Raw genomic sequence first — 24,462 nt, 5'->3', positions numbered from 1 at the left:
GGATCTTTATTTGGATCCTAACAGGCAAATGAATGAAGTAAAAACAAAACCTCTACATTGATACATTTGTTTTTATTAAAAAGTTTTAAATGTAATTCAATAAACATTTGAAGTGCATACATGCATTATAAACACTTTGTAGGAATAATATGTTGATGCTGTTCATCGTAGCTGCAGTCACTAGGATGTTTGCAGCTCTTTGGTCCGTAGCTTTTTAAGTCGATCGTCGAACTTGCAGCTCCTTCTCCCTTTGTTCTTGTTCAGCGCACGGGTTCTGTGGCTTTTTCGAGGATGAAGAGGGGAAGGTGTGGATCCACCGGGACGCCCAAAACGTTTGCATGGTTTTATATTTTTCAATTAAGAGTCTTTTCAGTTTCTTGTAGCTCTTTTTGGGCAGCTATGGCAGTCCCACGGTGTACGCTGCTTCATATTCCTCTTTCTTTAGGCTCATTCTTGTGCTTCAACCTGTAATGGGGGGACAGAAAAACAGAATTTAGTGTCCTGCTCAAAAAGTAGTTCAGGGTAACTTTAAGTAGCTGTGCGTGTACAGGAGTTCAAAAATTAAAGCTGAAACCTCTCCCCTTTCTCTCCCCAAACACTCCTCAAGGCACTAAATCCTTCCTCTTCATCGTTAGTGAGATTTATGTCAGAGCCTTTTCCCCTGGCAGCACTCCTGTTCTGCGTGAATACACACCTCTGCCACTAATCACACACACCTTCTTAACGGCCACCTGCCAGGCTCCAAAACCTTTTTTTTTTTTTTTAATTTTATTTTGCTCCTTGTATCACAAAGCTCAGCTCATAACCTCCTTTACCCAGAAACACATGTATGAGCGCCACATGTCTTACCTTAGGGGAAGGGTACTCTGGAGTGCAGGGGCAAGCAGCGTCTGTGCGGGCAGTGGTGCCTGTGGTATTTTCTCCTCAGGTTCAGGAAATCTGAAAGAAATAACAAGCAGGAATAAGTCAGATTGTTTGCACTTGTAGCCTAAAACATATTTTTATATATTTTTTATTGTAAGTTAGATTGCTTGAATGAAAGAGCTACTTGTAGGTGTAGTCTTAGTCGTTTTAAACTAGATTTTATGTCTGCAGGTGGAGCCTCATGCATATCACATGACCTAATTAATCCCAAATGGAGGAGAGAGGATGTTAAAATCCGGATTTGTTTTTAGCACCAAAACAGATAAAACATCTATCTTTTTTTTTTTTTTTTTAAACTAACAATCCCTAATTGTGGCCTAGTTTTATCCTCTGTTGACTATAGACAAACCAGCTTTCATGGGTTTTATTGTCCGGGCCCTATTTTCCAACAACAGTGCGACCCCCTTCTAATAAAGTGGGACACACAGACCTAACACATGATTATTTTTAAACGTCCCTAATAAATCCACTTTGACTCCCGCGGTTCACAGGCTGCCAGCCAAGCCCAGGAAGAGATAAACTGCCAGATGACTTTATGACTCCCTCTTCCTCCCTCCCCTCCTCCTCCTCCTCTCTCTCCCCTCTGAAAGACACTGCTCCCCACGCCTGAAGGTAGGCTTCTTCACACTTGGCACTGCGACTCCATGTCATGTTAATAAAGCTCGGGTATTTGCATGGCGTTTTAACACCGTGATTAACAATGGCGCACCGGAGTGCCTTCCAGCCGGGGACAAAGGGGGCTCACTGGGGTCGCTGTGCGATCCCCGGAGGCGCAGCGCTCCCCTCCTCTCCTCTCCTCTCCCCTCCATCATCACATGATGCCTAATCACGACCCCAAAGCCTCCCTTTAACAACCGCTTGTCGTTTGTCTCCGCCGCAAGGCCGAGGAGCGGATAACCGCAAAAAGGCGCACCTGCTACGAAAAAGGCTGCACAAGCAAGATGGCTTCTTTTACACCCAGCAGCACTTAAACCTAGCAGATATACGGAGTTTGCTCCTTCGTAGTCGGGTTTATTTACAATAAAAAGAAGGAGTTGTAATATTAAAGTTAAGTTATTTATCACCTGAACATACCACAAGTTAGTTATGATAGTGCCGCATTCAAGTGTTCACAAAATGAGAAAGACATTAAAAACTCTTCGCAAAATTAACCCCAATGTCTAGATAAATCCAGATGAATTGTTTCAGTTGCAGTTTTGGGTAAAAAAAAAAAAAGATCTCAGTGTGTAGTTGGTTAATTTGATTGTCCTATTTTCAGCAAGTAACTATTTGATTTGATTTATATATAACGGGTTTTTCCAAATCCCATGTTTTTAACGACAACTCTTGAACGCACCATGTGCCGGTTTTGGGAATAACGGAATACGTGTAACTGAGTTACGTCATCAGGATACAAAAAAGGTAACTGTAATCCAAAAGTAACAAAAATAAAATTAAGTTACATTACTTTAATGTTGTAATACTTGGATTAAGTAGGTAATTAGTAACTGTATCGGATTACATTTTTAAAATTATATATATCACGTTAGTACATTAGCTACATCCCGCCATGATGATTGACCGGGCGTTATTTTACCTCGGTGTATTACTGCGCGTATATTATACTACATATATATTACAACAGCTAAAATGCAAATATTCGACTAAATCATTATATATTTGTTTATATTTAGTTTTAATTTAAGTTTTTAGTGAGATTAACTTCATACTATGTTTAAGATAACTTTCTGTCTTTGTTTCAGTTAAACTAGCGAGAAGTGCCGTTGCTATGGTTACCTGCCCTTTAACGTGCGCTGCGCAGTGATTTAGAACGCCGGTTTTAAAAACTGTTGACGGCGGGACTACGTTTGAACGGGTTTTTACCACCGGACACACCTGTCGGTAACTTAGGAAGCAACGTGAACGGTGTAAAGTTGTTTTCTGGGGACGCTTACCTGGTCTGGCGGAGGAGACTGGTGCTAGAGCGGCTACGAGCAGCAGCAGGAGCAGGTAGAACAAGCTGAAGATCCTCATGGCTAGGCAGCAGTTAATGATAACTTCACCACCCTCCCAAAAAAGTAGAGTCTTCTGGCTCTGAGCTGGACTTGGTGTTTCAGGAGTCTTTCTCCTTCTTCTGTTTCAGTCCGGGAAGACCCACCAACCCACGGCAGAATCCAGCAGGACGTGAAGTACCTTCTTGTCTCCGGATAATCAGTATGTCCCCGAGGAGTGTGTGTGTCCAAGAGTGTGTGTGTGTGTGTGTGTGTGTCCAGTGAGAGTGTGTGATTGTCTCTGAGTCTGAGAGCAAAGTGACAACGGTGCCTTTCCCCCCATCTCCTTTATACAGCCTTTTTTTAGTGGGAGGGGGGAGAGTGTGGAGGGGGTGTAGCTCCCACATCAGCCCCCCACCCCACCAAACTCAACCCCTGACACACACACACACACACACACACACACACACACACACACACACTCTTCAGCATTGCACATATTGACCCCACATGTAGAGGGTAATTCAAGTGACAGGAAGCCCCCTCCCTACCCTCTAACTGCCCCTTGAACACACACTCTCCTGCATGCTGCATTTTGTGTATGCATGCATGTATATATGTGTGTGTGTGTGTGTGTGATTGAAATATTTAAAGAGAGCGGAAGAAGCGAGCAATGTTGATTTATCACTTCTAACATTAGAGCAAATTTAAGAAGTTGAAAGTAGCAGGTTCCCAGAGCAAGACCCCCCCCCCTCCTCCTCCCTCAGATGTCCCCTACCCCCGCACTGACACATCTGGGGCTTTTTCTGGATGGTGGGGGGTGGAGGAGGAGGAGGGGGTATGTGTGTGTGTGTGTTTGCACTGAGCATTTCGGGGCCGTGGTCCTGAATAAGTGAAATTCAGTGATGCACTGGACTAAGAATTCTATAAGAAGTCTGACTGTCTGTCTGGGATGCCCGTCTACTGTCTCCTGTCTGTCTGCACGAGTGTCTTTCTTTGTGAGGAGGGTGTGTTTCTAACTAAATCGATAAAACTGTGGGGTTTTTTGTATTTTTCAAAATATTTTTTTGTATTTTCTTGTCTTTTGAGCTTTATTTTTTTAGTAAAGGGTCATCAAATCCAAAGTATGGTTTTCCAGAATGGTTCACTTTGTTAGCATCTTCTAACCAAAACCAAAATGTGTCCATAGCACTGAGTATTAATAATTATCAAGTAATTAAAGAAGGGCATTGAATGCTTGGTCAGATTCATCATCTATGTATTCTTTAATCACCAATCATTTTAAGCTCGGCTCAAATGTTTTTGAAACAGTATTGAAAATTTGCCAATTTTAGACTGTAGACAAAATTGGTGCACAGCCCAGAAATATGGCCTCTTTTGTTAATCTAAAAACAGTCGTTATGTAGAAAACATGTTAACTATAAGTAAAGTATAAAAACTCTATTGTATCTGCACTGGCATCGAAATAGTCCAACGACACCCGGCCCTACTTGTGATGCGTGTTGTCAGTCGGTGGTATACCAGGGGGATTTTCCTGCATCAGGTAACCCAGTTCACTTGGCACTAGCTCTGCGGTTGCCCGCTGGCTTTTGCAAAGTGTTGGGACTCATTAGCGTGTCTGCCTTACGGCCGTCTCTGTGGACTGAGACTCTCCATTCAGCACCCAGCTAATGAATTAACACATTAAGATGAAATGTCAGCCATTACATGTGAATGAGGATTAGAGAAGCAGCAGGACACTAATGGACCGGGGGCTCGAAAATAGTCACAGAGACTTTGAACAAGCATCTGGACCGTCGGCTCTCAAAAAATACACAAAAGAGGCCAAAAAGAGTTTCTCCATTTGTGGGCTGGTTTTTTAGTTGTGTGTGTGTGTGTGTGTGTGTGTGTGTGTGTGTGTGTGTGTTTGTCAGTGTCAGTGTCATTATGTCTTTGGAAATGTTGCCTTTATTGCTTTATGGTGTTTGCAAAAATGTTGCTTGAAATGACAGAGATTCCTCATGGATTTGGCCGACGTACAAACACATACACTCGCGTACACCCACACACACACATTCATCCTGCAGCAAACACTCAGCCGAGGTATGTAGTTTGTTTCTGTGGCGAGCTGCGCTTTGCATATCAGCTGCCATTGTCTTTTAAAAAACTTTTATTTTCCCTATTTGAATATGCTAATTTTGTCTCAATTGTCATTCAGAGCCACCTGGTATCCACTGCATCCGACTCTGCTGCCAGATCTCGGTTTCTCTTTGGCGTCTCTCAGTTTCTTTCTCTCTCTTAACCCTTCAAAACAGAAACAAGTGAATCGCACCGAATTCTCCCCACCAGGTTTTCTGTGTGACTGAGTAGGACATGTTGTAATATTTGCTCTTCCTGGGGATTATACGTCTTTACAGGGATTACCCAGCCTGCTCAAACACTCCCCTACGAGGCGCACACACACACACACAGAGGGCAACCTCCCATTAAACTGCGTCAGTACCTTAGCAGGGTTGCACTGCAGAGGTGACCCTCTCTCCACTGTTGAAGGTTGTGCTTCAGTGTGTCATAACTAGTGTTTTTGGTACCGAACAAAATTGTTTACCCTGTAAAATATGTTTTTTTAAATGCCCTTCGCAATCCGAGGTGACATCTTGTCTTATTTTGTCCCATCAAGAGTCCATAACCAAAGGATATCCAGTTTATTATGATATAAAACAGACAAAGGAAGCACATTGGAGAAGCTGGAACCAGAGGATGTTTGGTGTTTTGTAAATGACTTCAATGGTTAATCAGCTCTAGTACAACTTGCATCATATCCATATAACAATAAGCATCTTATCCTTATATATACTGTCACTGATCTTCTCCCTTAAGATCTTTTCACCTTCATTTGTAGTTTAACTCAACAGACTCTGAGCACAGAAGGACTGGAGAGTGAAAGTCAGTAAATATAGATGTAGAAGTAGTCATCTGCTGCGTGTACGGAAACAAAAGATCACAAAGTTAAACATCAGACTACGAGTAGAATAGTGCGCATTATCCCTTTACATGCATCATGTATGAGTGTGTAACTCAGGAAAGAGTTGGACAGACTTAGACTGCAGAGCTGCCGTTATAGCTGCTGTTATAGTAGTCACGGTCTTCCTAGTTAGCTGTGATCTTTACGACTACAGAGGAAGCTTCAGCCTCTCCTCCCCTTCTGAATTTTCGCTTTCTTCTTCCTCTCCCATCCTCTCCTGACCAGGACACACAGATAAAGAACTTCCCCTCTGATAAAACTTGTTAAGAGGAACAGTGTGTCATAAAAAAAGACTGTTTCTTTTCCACTGTGCCGAACATTATTGCATTGTACACAGGTACGCCTAACACGGACAAATACTGACATACATACAGATAAATACAAACAGCTGCATGGTAACATTAAAATTTTATACAATTTGTGCATCACTGTCAGGTATCAAACCAAAAACTGACATACCTGTCCTTTCCAGACATTATAGAGATTTAATTTTGGGGAAATTAGCGTTACTCATTATCACAATATATATTCATATTAGAGGTGCAACTGTTTTATATCCTGTTTTACAGTTGATTGATACAATATTTGTGCTAACTGAACATTCACTGGAGTTATTTCTCAAGCAAAAATGCCAAATATTTCCTTTTTAACTTCTCAGATGTAAGAGAATCTAGATTTTCTGCCTTGCTTTATATTATGTTAGTTATAATGAACTGAAAATCTGCATTTTAAGACTGCTGTTCGCACTTAACAAGTAATTTGTCACCTTATTAGGTTTATTACCAATTAAGATTAATTGGTAATAAAAATAGTTGCAGCCCTGAATGATATTGTGATATAAAAGTACATAAACTGTGATACAGTGTTTTATCCATATCATCTACTTAATATTCACTTACCTTTCATTGACACTGTTTGCCATAAATAGAATATTTCTGTATTTCTTTATTTAAGTTTTTTGCTTTAATTTGTCCTCGTTTTTAAAAAAGAAGAGCGTGTGATTCTTTCTTGCCTTTGTATTTGTAGTGATGTTACGTTTTGTAAATGCAATGTTATCAGAACCAGTTAAACTGAAAGCTAGAGCTTCTACAATATAACCTGCGTTGCACTGACAGTAGTTTTACTTCATTCTAGTGGACAGTGGAGTAGGTGATCTGAATTTTTTGGGGTGTAGTCCGATGTGTGTGATCTGATGGGTCAGTTCGTTGTCCATCGTTAGAGTGATAGTGGGTCTGTTGTCATGCCATAAGGTCGTCAGTGTTAATGAGGGCCGCAGCCAGCTTAATTACTCTTAAGGCTCTTTATCTCCGATTGCCCAATACAGTCCCCAATGGACGCATATACACATGAACAGCAGTGAACACCCAATACACACACTAACTGTATGGCCCATTGGGACACATCACACAACACAAATGAGCCGGGCGTTCTGTTTTCTTCTGCTGCTCTATGAAGAAAAAGATAGAATCTCAGGTTGATTAACTTCGTCTTTATTCTGGAGCGCCTCCTCCCCTCCGCGTCGGCAACTAGACGGCTGACTGTGGAGGAGTGACGGAGGGCTCAGGGGTCAAGGGGCAAACTCAACAGGGAGCAGCCTCTAACCCCCCAGGATGTCACCCCAATAGGGCCAAAAGTCACTTGGTTTGTTAAATCCTAACCCAGACACAGCGGCTTTTCTGGACACACAAACCCCAGTGTCCGTGCTGTGGCTTGAGTTTTTAAAGTGCAGTATGGATGTTTCTTGTTTTGTGGCCGTGCACTTCAAGACATACACAGAGGACACAGAGGACAGCATCATGGTTCTGCTTAATGTCTGCTCTTCCTCATTTAACTTTGAGTCATCTGTTTTTTTTCATAGTGCTCATAAAGTATCGCATACTTCATGAAATCTACAGATGGGAGAGAAAGAGAAAGCACTTCACTTATATCTACAAAGCAGAGCTTTATCTGCAAAGATGTTCCCTTTTAGACCTTTTTATTCCATTTTAGTCCATTTACTATAACATAATCCAACAATCAAAAGTTATACACCCATCAGCAACCTGGGCACCCTGGTGGTCATAATGTTATACAGCCCCGTACACAACTAACTGTGATGCACTGTGTGTTCTGACACCTTTCTATCAGAACCAGCATGAACCGTTCTCTTCCCACATGTATCAATGATACTTGACCGCCCACGACCCTGTCTCAGTCTGGTTCACCACTTTTCCTTCCTTGGACCACTTTTGATAGGTACTGACCACTGCAGACCGGGAACACCCCACAAGAGCTGCAGTTTTGGAGATGTTCCAGTCATCTATCCATCACAATTTAACTCCTGTCAAAGTCGCTCAAATCCTCACGCTGCCCATTTTTCATCAACTTTGAGGACAAAATGTTCACTTGCTGCCTAATATACCCCACCCACTGACAGGTGCCATGATAACGAGATAATCAGTGTTATTCGTCCTGTCAGTGGTTATAATGTTATGGCTGATTGGTGTATTTTATAGACAAGAGATAGGACCGATATTGGGTGAGGAGGTAGGATTTGTATGCGTCCTCAGAAGAAGCATTGCCTCAGCTGTATAATGCAGGTGCTCCGTGTTGGTTAACCAGTGCAGCTACATTTTTAAGGTTAGCTTGTAATTACAACTAATCTGTAAGTCCATTACAATTGTAGTTTCAACAATTTCACCTTCTTACCTAAGACTTTAATTTATTTACAGACTATTCATAATACATGACTGTCATCAGACTTTGACCTTTTTTTACATTTGTAGAAGAGGTTTCTTATTTGCTCAAAGGCAGACTGCATCATTCATGGGGGGAAAAGGTTATTGTTGGGAAAAGTCTGTGTTATAGACAAATAAAAAGAAAAAAGCTGAATAAAATGGGATGTTTTCAGTTCATTTTGAGTCTTTTGAGAGAACTTCATGGCGCATTGAAAACCCTCTGGTACACCACATCAAGATAGAGATCTCTGACTTTATGGTCTCTGTCCGGCTTGCTTGATGATCACTCTCTCCTTTTTTTTAAATGTCCGTGACTTCTTTGCTTTATAGAGACCTTCTTCTGTAAGAGAGCAGACATACAGTTTGCATGATGAGAAAAGACATTTATCTGTGTGTGTGTGTGTGTGTGTGTGTCTGTGTGTGTGTGTGTGTCTCTGACAGCAGCGGGAGGAGTGTGTACCCAGATCTGCTGCTTGTGGTTGGATGCAGACTGAAGCCAAGCTGAAGAGCGAGAAGATGACGAAGGCAATGATGATGAAGGTCAGCTCAAAGCCAGAGAACGGCAGGTCCATCTACACAACTAGCCCACACAAAGCACGTCATTACATTATGCAACACCTCCACATTGAGATAGAACAAACTGCCCGACACGGAAAATGACAAATCATCTTCTGTGACCTTGCTGTGTTGTTATTTTCCTACATACAGCATGAAAGATCTGACTCTGTGAGGTCCGTACAGTATATTTTACATTATTATTGTTCACATTCACACCCAGCAGTGTGTCATGTGATCAAGTCCATATACAGCACAAGTTCACTCATGCTTGAATGTACAGTAATAGGTTTTTAATTAAGGCTACACCAATACCGGTATCGGGTGTCAGGCACTGGGTATCAGGTCCTTGCTGAGCTCTTCTGCTTGTACTAAAACTGCTCTGGTACTGCGCCCGATATCACTTTACAGCAGTGTGATGTTATGTCACCTCTCGTTAGTTGAACAGGTAGGTGGAGGAGAAGCAATGGCAGCAGTTTGAAGACATTTTATGCAACTTTTATAACAAAAGAGAACTGAGTTAGAACTGAAATAGTATGCAAAGTACTCATACTGGTATTCGGTATCAACAAGTACCCAAATTTGTGTGCATACATTTATCAACCTTTATATGTACATTAAATTAAAGTTTGATGTATTTACATTATAATGTAGGCATAATGTATCCGAATACAGTACCAGGGCTATAGGATATAAAACTAAATGAAAATTACTCAATGAATGAGCTGAGCTACACACCTGCTACCAGTTTCATTCTTGTATGTGTCAACAAACGTGTGCTGCTTTACATGTTGCCTAATAATCACACTGAATTTACCTATTCTTTTCACTTTGTCCATTTACTATTCAAACTACTTAATATATCTGAGATGTGGGCAGCAAATCCCAGCTGTTAGACATTTATGATGTGGATGAAACTGGGACTGGAACTCATTGTGAAACTACCTGCCTCCACTAGGGGGCCATATAACCCCTGTTATTTGTGACTGTGCTCCTGTGTCAAACTACAGTGCTCTTTAAAGTGCTGGGTTGTGTCTGTTAACTAAGAATCTGAATTAGTTTCTGAGATTTATAGCACATTTATTTAGCAGAATATGATTACTGACATCCTGAGACATTTGAATAAACTATCCACTTCACATGATCTTTGCAGTATCATGCTGTGTTTAAGTTTCACAAAGTTAAGGATTGCACAGAAGTTTTTGTAAACTTTGAGTGGAAATTAAATAATTTTAATTTAATTTCCTGTCCAGACCCCTTTATTAAACCCTTAAGCTAAATTCATTCAAAATACCGTAGCTATCTAACTTTATCCAAATCTTTACTTTCTTAGTGTTAACTATAAAGTAGTAGTAGTAGAGTATGAATTCTTACACATTTCTTGTGGACACATCCCATGAAAACATGCGGAAATGCAACAAAATAAAAGAAAGAATGCATTAACAGGTTATCACTTATGTTTTATATTATTACAGAGAGGCTGAATTAATCATAATGGCCACACACAGATGGCCTGTAATTCACACATTTGTTTTGCTGCTGTAGATCTCTTCATTCACACCAGCACCACCCTTTGATCCCCAACAAGAATGATTCAGATGCCTCATTCCTGCAGAATAATTTGAGAGCTCACTCTAATCCTGCCAGCACACCTTTCTTTTTTGTTTCTGACCTAGAATTTGAAAAGCCTCTCCGGAGCTGTAGATTTCCATGAGAGATGACCTTTGTTGGACACATATTTCTTGTTTGAACAATTCAAACAGCGTAATACAACAAGAAAAGTTGAGTAAAAAGAAGGTTTTGAGACTTACCGGCAGAAGAACGACAGCAGCTATTTTCAGATCTGAAGATCAAAATAAAATTCTGTCACACACTCAGAGAAAAGAAAGCAGGCGTGAGATACTGTCTCTGGTTTTTTTTTCTGGAGCAGGTTTGTTTATTGATTATCTTTTTTTTTTACAGAGTATCCTCCAAGCCACACCTTCACCATCCTGGAAGGAGTAGCACTGGATCCTATAACAAAGTACACAAACACCCACATGTTCACAGGTCAACATTTAGACTTTGTTCTGGTAACTGATAACACACACACACACACACACACACACACACACACACACTCTGGTAACCGATAAAACGAGACTGACACGTCATCAAGAGGCACAGAACAGGAAGAGGAGAGACCACTGTTGCCCTTTGTCTTTAGTCATGAAGCTCATCTGGAGTCAGACGATCAGCTCCTCACTCTGATGTGTGTTTGATTCTGATGGACAGGAAAAAGTGATCACTCCCTTCCACATTAACGTACAATGTACAGTGAGACTAGAACACAATTATTAAGTAACTCTAAATGGAATAAAATAAATGCATTTATTTACTGTATTAAAACGTCAGTATGCTGGCGTTATCTGCAGCTGTGCATCTGACACTGTTTTTAAAGAGGTGTTGATTCAACTTTATGACACTTTACTGGGAGGTGTTTCTAATATTCAGTCTACTCTCATTGATAAAGCTCTGCTGGACAAAATGTCACAAACACCAAATAATAAAGATGTATGTCACACTTTACAGAGGTATTGGAAATAAACCAAAACACAAGGTACACGTAGGAAATAAAATAAATAACCAGCAGTATTAGACAGAAATACAATAGAATAGACATTTCAATTATAATAAAGATAATATCACAGAGCGCTGATAAATCAAAACAGAGTGTTAAACAAGTATCTTTAACAAGCTACGAGGAGAGGTGAAAGAGCACTATGATGTTCTACAAAAATGGGTTTTAAGTCAAAATTTAAAGGGGAAAAAAGACAATGAGAGATTATATTAGCCTTTGCTTGAGATAGATTTTGAATTAATTCCATTAATTTGCGGCTGTACTTTGCTGTAACTACATTAATAGATATTGTTCGATGCGTTTATTGTTTTGCACAATAATATTTCAGTATATACCCCACCATGCCAGTGTGCTAAAAACTAATGCAATGTAATACAGCTACCCTGCTGCCTGTAGAGTTGTATGGCATTATACTGAGAAGTGTCTCTAAAATCTTATCCAGCACATTTATGTTAATAAGGGTAGACATACAAACTACAGCCTTAAAAATCATAAAGTTGCTCTCTAAAACATTTCAACAGAATCAGAGCGTTATAACCTTCATTAAGGTTTTCACTGCAGCACTGTTATAATAGCTAGATTTACTCAGTACAGTCATATGTACAGTTGTATAGGTACACCCCTGGTATAAACTGGTATGAAAGTGGAGGTAGTCGTAATAATAATACTGCTTTTTGCCTTTTTAAAAATTTGATAGTTCAGCTGAAGATGGACAAGAAAGCAGGAATAGAGAGAGGGAATGACACGCAGCAAGGGGTCACGACTCAAACCGGGGATGCTGTGGTAAGGACACACTGTTAAGTTAAACAATACATATAAATTTAATATTTTTTTTTTCTGCACGGGGACAGTAACAAGTTATCTGTGAAGTAACTAAACAACAAAGTCAGACATTTGTGCTATGTGCAATGTGTGTGTGTGTGTGTGTGTGTGTGTGTGTGTGTGTGTGTGTGTGTGTGTGTGTGTGTGTGTTTGCAGTCGTACCATTCGAGTGTGCAAATTCCTCATTGAGCATCCCAGTAAGTGTGAAGAGGGTGAAAACCAGGAGAGAGAACATGATCGTCAACACCTCCAGCTCGGTAAATGGAGATGCCATCTACACCCGCTGCCACAGCTGTGTGTCAACAGTGAACATCTCATATGTAAAAACCCACCACAAAGGTGAAACCCTCTCCTATCACACACTAAATCAAAATTCAGATTGAACACTTACCTAAGAGTTTGTTATTGGAGCAATTAGATGTTGACCATCACACAGCAGCTTCATGACACATGACACACACACACACACACACACACACACACACACTTCTTCTGTCTCTCTCTCTCTCTCTCTCTCTCTCTCTCTCTCTCTCTCTCTCTCTCTCTCTCTCTCTCTTTTGCTTATCTCTCTTTGTCCCACACTTGCACGAACTGTGAAGAGCTGACTAACACCCCTCTCAAGTTCAAGTAAGCTCAAATTAAGCCTAATTATTAATGAGCCCTGTGTGTGTGTGTGTGTGTGTGTGTGTTTACCAGAAGAAAATCCCCCATGTAAAATGCATGATTGTCTTAACTTTAAGATTCAAGATTGTTCACAGGTCACAGGTAGGTAGAGTATTTTGGCAAATAGGATTTTAGTGTTGTTTTCCACATTCAATCATGACTCAGAAATGAAAGAGTTTCTTCCTGTTTGTATGACCCTGTTTGATGTGGTTACTGTCCTGCTGCAATGGAAACAAATCAATTATCCTGCAACTCCACCTGCTTATCATCAGTGCCGACTTGTTGCATACCAGAAGAAAAGCACTCTATTCCAGCAATACTTCTGGTATGCAACTGTGCAAGTGTGTTCTGTTTTCAGACCACAAACAAGCAGTTTCTAACTTCCTCATTTCCAATGCAATTAAATGGTATTGCAAGAATGTATATGTGTCAAACGGATGTGGGTTGGTACACATAGTATCTGAGTGGTTGAATGGTCGTCATCTTAAAGGCTGAAAGCAGTTACACTGTTGATCATGAAACTCACTGAACACGTTGTCAGTCGTCGTATTTCCAGTGAATCCAGTGGATGCACAGCTGGATGTCCATCAAAGTACAGAGGAGATTACCTGAACTGATAACAACCTCAACTTGAATAGCGTTTTAAATAGAGTAGATCTCCTAATTTGGGCCTTTTTATAAGACAAGGTGGAAACCCGACAGACAGATTGTTTTCGATACTACAAAACAAAAATCATATAAAAGATTTTTGCAAATCTGCTTGCAGGTTTTCTACCGCGTTCTGGCTCTCGCACAGAAAGACGACCTTCCCGTTCCTAATCCAACTAACAAAATCTCCTTTTAACCTCAAACTTTCAGCCAAAGGAGAGATTTATATATTCAATACATGGGTAGACCTTCTCATATACATTGATGGCCATTCAGTATTTACATTTACAGAATCCAACTTTTTAGGCATTGGGCAGCTGCCTCTGGATCAGACCCAGCGTCTGGACCACAGGCTACATGTCTTTTTTCCCTTTTGCCTTTATGTGACAGTTGAAAGTGAAAATGAACACAATACTTTATTATTATTATAACACACAACAAAGGACCACAGCATGAATCAAACAGGATGTTGTGTCTACATGGTATGCATTTAGATTATTTTTTATTTTATTTTAATTTTATTTATTTAACCTTTATTTAACCAGGAAAAGTCCCATTGAGTTACAATAACTCTTCTACCAGGGAGTCCTGGCCAAGACTGGCGGCAAAAAGTTTAAAAAATAAATACAAAATAAAAAATATACATAAAAGACAGGACAAAGGTTACATACTACACCACAAATCTCTGTACATACACTATACGTACTAAAACACAAACAAGACATTACACTTAACTTAAGCTAATACAGACATACAACTTAAAGGGCACTTAGTTAAAAACAATTACACTGTTCTGTCAGAGTTGACTTTAAAAGGTTTTTAAAAGTATTGAAAGGTGGATGTTTTTCCAACTACGGAAACTGCTGTCAATGAGAATCACTGGAAAACTCTAAGATGTGGGCAGCCATTGATGGGTCTAGGACCAGACTAAGGCCCTGCAATCACTCACAGGTCACTTACTCTGGTTTGGTTCAGTTTGAAGGTGCTAGTAGCTTGTTGCCAATTAAATGAGATCACAGGGCTCTATGTGCTAATGATTGCGATAAAGGTGAACATTTGTCCCGCTCCAAACAGAAGAGTCAGGCAGACGTTCATCAAACACAGTTCGTACACACCCACACAGCCCCAAAGAAGAAGAAGTTTAATCTAGCACTAAAGTAAAACCTGTAGGTGTGCAGAGCCTTTAAAATCTGTAAGAAGTTATGTTCTTTGTCTGACATTGTTTTACCACTGCAACAGCATTTCTGGTGTCAATGTGAGCTGGGCACAAATAATAACGTACATTAACTAAATGTAGCGTAGCCAGTTATTAGTTTACAATTCAACTTTAGTGTCAAAATTTATTGTGGTATAAATCCACCTCAGCGGTGCCCTGGTGGTCTGCAGGCGTAAGAGGCTGACCATGAAATCGCTACGTCCCGTTTGAGTCCAGCCGTGGCATCGCATGTCATTCCCCATCTTGCTCTCCCCTAATTTGCTGTCACCTCTCTGCCTTCAACTCCACAGACAGAAAGCCTTGGATAAAATGTGCTTATGAAGCTGAACAAGGATCAGTGATATACAAAATGCAGGATTCAATCTAAAAATAAAGTAATACCAATAAAAGAGAAGGGAAGAAAACGTTTGTTTGCCTCTTCAGCTGAAGCAGTCACTGCTCTTCAGTGATCACTTGAAGTTGCCTATTTTCCAGTTATATCAATCATAATCTTCATGGCCTGAGACAATCTGAAATAGGATTACACCCGCACCACCCAAAAACACACACTTACCACACACAGATCCTGTGAAGACACTGATATGGTTTGTGTATGCTTTGTGTAGCTTTGTCAATTTGTGGTCAGTCATGACTAATGTGCCTTTATTCCTTTGACATGACAGAACAAATGAGGTGGCTTAACATCTATTAACACATTGTTTCTTAGCAGGGAGTCCCTGAACAATCAGGCCATTTGTTTGTGTGTGTGTGTGTGTGTGTGTGTGTGTGTGCGCGTATGTGTGTCTGTTACTGCTGTGTGTGTTACTGCTGTCCATGTGCACAAGTTGTATAAGCTTATTAGCAGCACCACTGGTCAGAGGAGGAGATTGAGGTTAGTCTAAGCCCTAATCCTCGTGGACCGTATGCTTATTACCCAGCAAGCACGACAAAATCTTGGCCCCGCCCCTCTGAGAAAAACAACACATACACACACACACACACACACGTCACTGCAACACACATTTTCCCTGCCTCCTTGTTTACTGGTCAGCTCCATCTCAACTCTTCCTCTCTCCGTCTCTCTCTCTCAGCAGGAGGGCAGTGGAGGAGGTGGTGCGCACTGTTGAGTAGTTTCCTAGTCGTCATGACGACCTCACACCCCACCATCTCCAGAGCTGTCTTCCTGTTGCCACGGTGACCTGAGCCCGTTCCATCTCCACTCCTCTCGATGATCCGGATTGGGCTGATAAAGGAGAGCAATCCAGGAGCGCCTTCTCCTTTCCCTGAAAACAGCTTGTGGATGGGACAGAGGATCACACGCTCGGACGAGGATCGGAGGACGGGAAGGCGCTGCGTGCTGGGAATGCTGTGGGAGTAACACTGGAGCGTTGCCTGGAAACAGCAGCATGCCAGTACAACAGATAACTGTGGTTCCGGCAAGGGAGACTGCCAGCAACGGCAAGCGTGCTCCTCGCTCCAAAGACAAGACCGAGGTGAGTTTCTGACCTTCTAACTCTCTTCTCAAGCCTCTGAGGTTCCAGTAGGTTCGTGTTTTCTTTGGGGTTTTTTCAACAGTGAGGGCTTAAAACTGGTGTAAAGTTGGTAAAATGACAGAGATTTAAGATTCCAGAGATGTTCTTTGTGTTGTCAGAAGGTAGAAGTCATTTCATTAGTCGTTTAGCATTGTGTGTGTGTGTGTGTGTGTGTGTGTGTGTGTGTGTGTGTGTGTGTGTGTGTGTGTCTTCAGCTCAGTCACACATACAGTATGGATGCACTCAGCAGCCTTTTATCACTGTTTGCTCACTTGGGGTTTGATGTTTTCAGCTGCATCTTTTTTTAGAGAGACTGACCTCACAACAGAAATCTAGATAAAATATCACATTGTAGAACGTCCTAGAACGTCATAGAACCTCACGCCACGTCGCCTCACCTCACATCACCTCATGTTACGTCACATGCATAAGACTATAAAGTTTTTCCTCTGACAGTCGAGGTGGTTTGATGTGGAGAGAGAACCAGGGTCATTATGGCCATACATAAACTAAAGAGTTGGGTTCTCATGAAAACTATGAAGTTGTCGAATTGTTGTTGTATATTTATAGAATTTCTTCACAATTAACACACGTACATACACGACTAGCCCTCGCCCCAGTCTGATCCTGCGGCTTGCACTAAGCATTAGTCATTAAAAGCTTCAATCTGAATCAACTTGCTAAAATGAAAAAAAGGAACTTAAATAGTTTGAAGCCTAAGTGTAAAATGGTTTCACTTCCTCATATTTGGCACATTATTCTAGTGTCATTAATTCATCGCCTGTAGCCTCTCGACTGTCCACTGTCTATTTAACACTGTGTAAGGTTTGGTATTTGATGTGATATGGCGCCCCTAGTTTCAGAGTGCAATATCACTGTCACAAATATGAACAAGTCAACAACTTTGCTAACACAGCCAAACATCAACCAAGTGAAACAACACAAGACCGAGCAGGTCAGCTAATATTACTCACTAGTCCAAGCTCTCGCCAACAACTAAAAGCCAGTCCCAGATTTACTCTTGTCCGGCAGCTTCTCTCTTCTTAGCTTCTTCCATCAACGTCCTCTTGCGTCTCTTTGCCTCTGCCGTGTCCGCGGAGGCTGCTGAGCTCGGTTACATTGTCGCCCGCCGGCTCTGGTTCTCACACAACACCGGCTCTGCTCGCTGTCAGCATTCCCCACTGGCTCCCCGTCACCCCGGCCCTGAAAACCTTCTCCTCCTGGCTCCATCGCTTATGGTGTAAATATGCGAACACTCCCACGGTGCTTTGAGCTCCCAGTCCTCAGCGGTTAACTAGTAAAGTAAGAATTGAGACGGAGCATCCGGAGGACATCAGATAGGAAACCATAAACCTTTTCTTCATTAAATATGATCCAGTTTCACCACAATTGGTAATATAGTTGGTGGCTTAGCGTTTGTCCTGTCCTGGAGCCAAAAGTGACAAAACAGGCCAAAACATGCATACAGGGTGTAGAGTGTGAATGACACTATTAAACGTCAGTGTAGCATCAAAATGATTTTACAGCTGTTATTTTAAGGTAGAAAAGTTACATAATTGGGCTTTATGGTGAAAATCTCCTTTTAACCTCAAACTTTCAGCCAAAGGAGAGATTTATATATTCAATACGTGGGTACACCTTCTCACATACATTGATGGCCATTCAGTATTTACATTTACAGAATCCAACTTTTTTTTTTTTTTTAAGATTCAAGATTGTTCACAGGTCACAGGTAGGTAGAGTATTTTGGCAAATAGGATTTTAGTGTTGTTTTCCACATTCAATCATGACTCAGAAATGGAAGAGTTTCTTCCTGTTTGTATGACCCTGTTTGATGTGGTTACTGTCCTGCTGCAATGGAAACAAATCAGTTATCCTGCAAGCTCACCTGCTCATCATCAGTGCCCACTTGTTGCATACCAGAAGTATTGCTGAAAAAGCACTCTGTTTTCAGACCACAAACAAGCAGTTTCTAACTTCCTCATTTCCAATGCAATGGAAATGGAAAGAATGTATATGTGTCGAATGGACGTGGGTTGGTACAAATAGTATCTGAGTGGTTGAATGGTTGTCATTTTAAAGGCTGAAAGCAGTTACACTGTTGATCATGAAACTCACTGAACACGTTGTCAGTCGTCGTATTTCCAGTGAATCCAGTGGATGCACAGCTGGATGTCCATCAAAGTACAGAGGAGATTACCTGAACTGATAACAACCTCAACTTGAATAGCGTTTTTAAAGACAAGGTGGAAACCCGACAGACAGATTGTTTTCGATACTACAAAACAAAAATCATATAAAAGATTTTTGCAAATCTGCTTGCAGGTTTTCTACCGCGTTCTGGCTCTCGCACAGAAAGACGACCTTCCCGTTCCTAATCCAACTAACAAAATCTCCTTTTAACCTCAAACTTTCAGCCAAAGGAGAGATTTATATATTCAATACATGGGTACACCTTCTCACATATATTGATGGCCATTCAGTATTTACATTTACAGAATCCAACTTTTTAGGCATTGGGCAGCTGCCTCTGGATCAGACCCAGCGTCTGGACCACAGGCTACATGTCTTTTTTCCCTTTTGCCTTTATGTGACAGTTGAAAGTGAAAATGAACACAATACTTTATTATTATTATAACACACAACAAAGGACCACAGCATGAATCAAACAGGATGTTGTGTCTACATGGTATGCATTTAGATTATTTTTTATTTTATTTTAATTTTATTTATTTAACCTTTATTTAACCAGGAAAAGTCCCATTGAGTTACAATAACTCTTCTCCCAGGGAGTCCTGGCCAAGACTGGTGGCAAAAAGTTTAAAAAATAAATACAAAATAAAAAATATACATAAAAGACAGGACAAAGGTTACATACTACACCACAAATCTCTGTACATACACTATACGTACTAAAACACAAACAAGACATTACACTTAACTTAAGCTAATACAGACATACAACTTTAAGGGCACTTAGTTAAAAACAATTACACTGTTCTGTCAGAGTTGACTTTAAAAGGTTTTTAAAAGTATTGAAAGGTGGAAGTGATTCTAGATTTAGACTATTTTATGAGGATGCCCACAGACTGCATGTTTGGTAGACTGTAGTCAGTGCAGCATAAACATGATACTCATTGAATGATGCAGGTCTTTGGTTTATATAATTTATAATCCATCTCGTATTTAAGATATAACAAATGAAATCTAATGTTGAACAAATTGATTTTCATTTTTAGGGCTGTTTAGCACACGTTTATAAAAATAATTTATATAATCAGAAAGCAGACTCTTTAAACTTCCCTGAATCCTGCAGTGTGTTTAAAGGTCCAATGTATAATCACCCTGAATATAAGTATCATTGTGTTTTTATTACCTCAGACTGAGCTGTTTTTATCTACAGACTCCGTGAGGTCACCCTTTTGAACCATCATGTTTTCTACACTAGCCCAAAACAGACCAACCAAACACTGTAGACAGTTTCACAGCCACCCTAGTTTCTCTACTAAATTATACCCACTGGTCCTTCAATCTTTCTTAAAGTTACACTTCTTACTGCTTGGTAGCAAAAGGAAACGCCACACATACAATCCTGATCAATAAAGAATCAGAATCTGATGACAGTTATTGGGTTGTTTCCTTACGTTGCCACGAAGACGCCACAATAACACAACCCCCGAAGAAGCAGATTAGTGTATAGAGTATGAAACGCACATTAATGAACAAGTAACAAGTTCAATTTCATGTTATAAAGAAATACTTTGTGTTAAGTTCCTTTCAAACATGTCGTGACCGGATATATTCGGTGCAGCTGCAGCTTCATGGTTGGTTGTCTAAATGTGGCTGTAGGTGTTTTTTGATCCTGAGCCAGAGTACAGAACCAAAATATAGCCCTCAGTCCACGCTACATCACTTAATCCCCTCTGCAGAAACATGCACATGTCCACACAAAGACTCACCAAAGTCTCTGCTGTGCATCAGAGTGAGAGTGTCGGCAGAGGAGCAGACACTCAGGTAAGTGACAGTAGGTTGTCCCTGATGCAGCACTTTATTGATAGTGAACTGTAGGTTGAACTGTAGCTGTGCTTAAATGAGGCTCTGGCAGGAAGGACCACTGGGTGTGATCTCGTGACTTTCAGTTTTTGTTAAACTCTTGTAGTGTTTTTTAATTGAAAGTTGTCAGTGCTTTGTTGTGACGGAGCTGTCAGGATATGTTGTTTCTTACAGGTTATTTGTTTGTGGCGAGGTGTAAAATATTTAGATACATGAAAACCCACTATAGGGGGACTTAGATGGAGGTGTGGACTAAAAAAAGCCTGGTATTGAAGATTGCTCCATACATTTATGAGAATAGATAATTTGTCTTTATTAAAGTGTCTGTAGTTTATCTGTGTGTATTTGGTATGAGTCAAAGAGTTGGAACATCTGAGTATGATAATGTTATAAATGCAACTACTGTACAGATGCTACAGACCATACATAACACACATAGGAGAACATGTTGAATGTCTTCACTGAAGCATAATCGGAAGTTCTTTAATATAAAACTTGGATCTGTGGTACATTGTGTCAGTCTGCTGTCCTCCACACATTCCACATCCACTTCACATTTTCCTCTTGTTCTCCTCTCAGTTTACCGATGCTGTGTGGCAGTGAGAGATGTTTATGACTGATGATATTGATGTAGTCACATGGCTAGCTCAAAGTATTTTACACTTTCACACAATGTGCAAAATAGGTTCTTTTATATGACTTTCTTACAGGACTGCATCCACTGATTTGTGATTTCATTTATTTGCTACAGGTTACTAATACCAACATTAACCAATATGTACAATATTTATATGCATACATATCGCAACATAAACTGCCAGCTAATAGCAGAATTAGAGAGTGGTATGACATACAATAAAGGCTGTATTCCAACCGGCTGCGGCGCTGTAACCAATTGGCTGCGGAGGCCTGTTTCTGTCAAAGGTGCCTTTAAAAGACAAGTTAAATATTGTCATTTTAACATGTTTCATATTTTCCTAAATCTGAACAAAAATCCAGGTGATTCTAGCTTACAACCTAACAAGACTAGCTCTTTAAACACCTGTTGGACCAATCTCTGTACTGAACACGAAGAGGAAATTGATCTCAATCTTCTGATCTAGCTCAGTAAAACCATATTTCTAAAAATTGTGAAATATTCTTTTAATGTCTAACAACACTTAACCATATAGCTGATATAAAATTACAACTTTGCATTCTGCTTTAAAAACTCCCCGCAGGCCACTGGTTGTGTTGTGTTCATGTGCTCTCCCCACCTTTAATATAGAGGGGGGCTAAACATTGTTTATTTTAATGAAATAAGCTGCCAAATTTTCATTATTCTCAGAATCAGGCCAATGTATGTTTACTGTTTGTTTTTCAAGTGATATTTTCTGACGGTTTGGCAGTGAATGGGTTCTTGACAGCGAATGCACCACATGACTGAGAGTATTAAAACGTTGAAGTGGCACAGAAATCTGCAACTTCTCAGACTAATGAAAAATCACCTGAAAAGCACACAAATGCCACAGCCTCATAATTAATTCAACCTTTTTTTAGCCACATTATGGAAGTTTGTAGAGGGGGTTTGTGTTTCATGACTCGTAATGAATAACTGATCTCTGTCCTATTCAACTACCAAACCACATGTTCCCCAGGCCCAGTACATGTGTCCATCTCCTCTAAAACCCAGAGGCAGTCGCAGAGTTTGCTTTGACTCTACACACGACTACTGATTTAAACACGGCTATCAGCAAATCCCTTGATCAGCTTAGATGATGCAGTCTTCTTCTACTTGTCAGTGTCTCTCTTATTTATTTCTGTCATTTGTATACCACAGCTTCCTCTGTGTGTGTGGGCTGGTACGCTCAAGCTCTGGTTTGCCTTTTTTTATCATACATGAAAATCACTCACCTCGCCGTTTTGAAACCAGATTTTATCAGATTGAGGCTTTAAAATACTGAATATTCAAAATTGTCTTCCGGGGGGACCACACATGAGACTTTACAAACATAAACTTTGAACTAAATATTAGGTAAGATACATAAAGCTTGTAACTCTCAAATACTAGATTTAGATATAGAGATTTTAGTCTTCTTTAGTCTTCTTTCCAAAAGCCTTTGTGGAGGCCAAGCTGTGGAGTAGTTTAATAAATATTCTTGTAGTTAATAGATCCAAACAATAATCCTACAATTATTATCTGTATAATGAGTCTTATTCCTCTCTGACCTGCATTGCGTCCAAAGAGAGTCACACCGTTGCTCAGGGTGTCACGTTCCCTCACTACGATGAACATGAGCACTTTATTTTGAGTCAATCCCACAAACCCTGTCCTGCTGCCGTAAATACATGTATTAATTCAGGGCTGAAAATAGCCCCTGTCCTTATTGGAACTGAAAACTACAATGTCTAAATGTTACTTGGCTTTTTAAGAAAAATACAAATATTTTTGACAATTCTTTTATTTATTGTCAAAATTTACGCATTTTACACCTTACATTTGGATTGGTGGTTCTCTCTTTTTCTTTTAAAATGAACATACAAGTAACAAAAAAGAGACAAATAATAATAATATTAATATTAATAATAATAAAGAAGTCGCTTGTCGTGCACTTGACAGTAAATTAAAATATACAGGACATTCACAGGCAAGTACATCTGTAGATTCTTTGTAGTGATAATGGTTGTTCATACAAAATAAGAGACTCTTTATAGAACCAGAATAGCACCCACACACAAACACACACACACACACACACACACACACACCTATAAAGAACGAGGACAGCATTCATTCAGTTCAGGCAGGGGAGGTGTCAGTATAATGGTGCAGCCTCCGACGCACAGTAATTGTTTGAACACACAATGAGGAGTGTTGGATCGGTCTGAGATAGATTTGTGAGCTGTTTTTAAAGATCTCCTTGGCCACAGGGAGGGAGGGAAGTCAGGAAGAGACAAATAATTGCATTTTTGGTCTTCTCATGATATTTATTGGAAATAAAGACAAAAACAACCTTTTAGTCAGTGGAGTATACTTCCACTGCCCACTCACTGCACATGTGTTTGTTATTCCTAAGAAAAAAGAATATTTAGATTTAATTAACTGCAGTGAATAAATTCAAAATAATTAATTTATAATGTAGGTGATTATACTCAATTATACATCATGGATACGTCAAATGTAATTAGTTTTATTAGTACTATTAATATAGAGGATAGTTTTGTTTACGTTTTAATTAATTCTTTTTTTGTTTTCTCTTAAATTAAATAGGTAACTACAAAGTGTCGGATTTAATTTTTATTTCCTCAATACCAAACATAGTTATATTTAATTAATAATATTGCTTTTAATCTGTTGCCTTCATTTTATTGAGTATATATCGTGTCTCTTTTCTTACCACGCTCTCCAACACCAGACAATTGGCAGGTTATCTTGCTTGTCCACATGCCATGATCAATGTGTGTGTGTGTGTGTGTGTGTGTGTGTGTGTGTGTGTGTGTGTGTGTGTGTGTGTGTGTGGCTGAGGATTAAAGCCAGCTGTCCTGTCCGAGTGTTTTGTCGAAGATTTCTTGTTGCAGTTTCTCCAGAAAGGCTGTTTGTTGGCTTAATAAATCTGGTAGTTTCTAACTAAAGCTCTCCCCACCCACAACAAAGTAAGTGTGAAGTCAGCATTCTCTGTTTCGACGCCTGCCAAGAGTTTCAGATATTTTAGGGCCAAAAAAACGGAGTAGAAGTGCTTTTACTCAGCCTGCATCCATTTATTCTAAAACAAGAAGTAATTA

The 24,462-nt window shown here is 40.1% G+C and overlaps 2 protein-coding genes and 3 long non-coding RNA genes across 7 annotated transcripts in view; 2 read left to right on the top strand and 3 right to left on the bottom strand.

Moving 5' to 3' along the window:
* Positions 1–53: 53 nt before the first annotated feature.
* On the bottom strand, positions 54–3,226 carry apela (apelin receptor early endogenous ligand). Its single transcript, XM_051384779.1, has 3 exons — positions 2,859–3,226; positions 850–939; positions 54–465 (listed from the first exon to the last, which is right to left on the bottom strand). The coding sequence occupies exons 1-2, from the start codon at positions 2,935–2,937 to the stop codon at positions 851–853; spliced, it is 168 nt and encodes a 55-aa protein (XP_051240739.1). The 5' UTR covers positions 2,938–3,226; the 3' UTR covers positions 54–465; position 850.
* On the top strand, positions 3,045–11,204 carry LOC127354697 (uncharacterized). The gene is made up of 3 exons (XR_007881608.1): positions 3,045–3,117; positions 9,054–9,152; positions 11,130–11,204. It is a non-coding gene; the product is annotated as an uncharacterized LOC127354697 (long non-coding RNA).
* On the bottom strand, positions 5,561–9,191 carry LOC127354696 (uncharacterized). Its single transcript, XR_007881607.1, has 2 exons — positions 9,073–9,191; positions 5,561–8,952 (listed from the first exon to the last, which is right to left on the bottom strand). It is a non-coding gene; the product is annotated as an uncharacterized LOC127354696 (long non-coding RNA).
* Positions 9,621–13,186, bottom strand: LOC127354695 (uncharacterized). Its single transcript, XR_007881606.1, has 4 exons — positions 13,001–13,186; positions 12,772–12,901; positions 10,979–11,430; positions 9,621–9,663 (listed from the first exon to the last, which is right to left on the bottom strand). It is a non-coding gene; the product is annotated as an uncharacterized LOC127354695 (long non-coding RNA).
* Positions 12,932–24,462, top strand: part of marchf1 (membrane-associated ring finger (C3HC4) 1) — a 23,193-nt gene continuing 11,662 nt past the window's right edge. Inside the window, exons 1-2 of one of the 3 annotated variants that reach the window (XM_051384767.1) lie at positions 12,932–12,948; positions 16,207–16,608. In XM_051384767.1, coding sequence (XP_051240727.1) covers positions 16,522–16,608 — 87 coding nt within the window. In that variant the 5' untranslated portion in view covers positions 12,932–12,948; positions 16,207–16,521. Of the gene's footprint in view, positions 12,949–13,178; positions 13,237–16,206; positions 16,609–24,462 lie in introns of those variants that run through there. The other 2 variants (XM_051384769.1, XM_051384768.1) reach the window with 2 other exon arrangements.

This window comes from Dicentrarchus labrax, unplaced genomic scaffold (genome assembly GCF_905237075.1).
Source record: "Dicentrarchus labrax unplaced genomic scaffold, dlabrax2021, whole genome shotgun sequence".
NCBI lineage: Eukaryota > Metazoa > Chordata > Actinopteri > Moronidae > Dicentrarchus > Dicentrarchus labrax.
The sequence above is the reverse complement of the archived record's forward strand: the minus strand, read 5'-3'. Positions and strand labels throughout refer to the sequence as shown.

What these genes read in the sequence shown, in the direction of transcription:
- apela (XM_051384779.1), bottom strand. Translation starts at nt 2,937, where the DNA reads ATGAGGATCTTCAGCTTGTTCTACCTGCTCCTGCTGCTGCTCGTAGCC. An exon ending in AGTCTCCTCCGCCAGACCAG is followed by an intron (nt 940 to 2,858) that starts GTAAGCGTCCCC and finishes TATTTCTTTCAG; the next exon opens with ATTTCCTGAACCTGAGGAGA.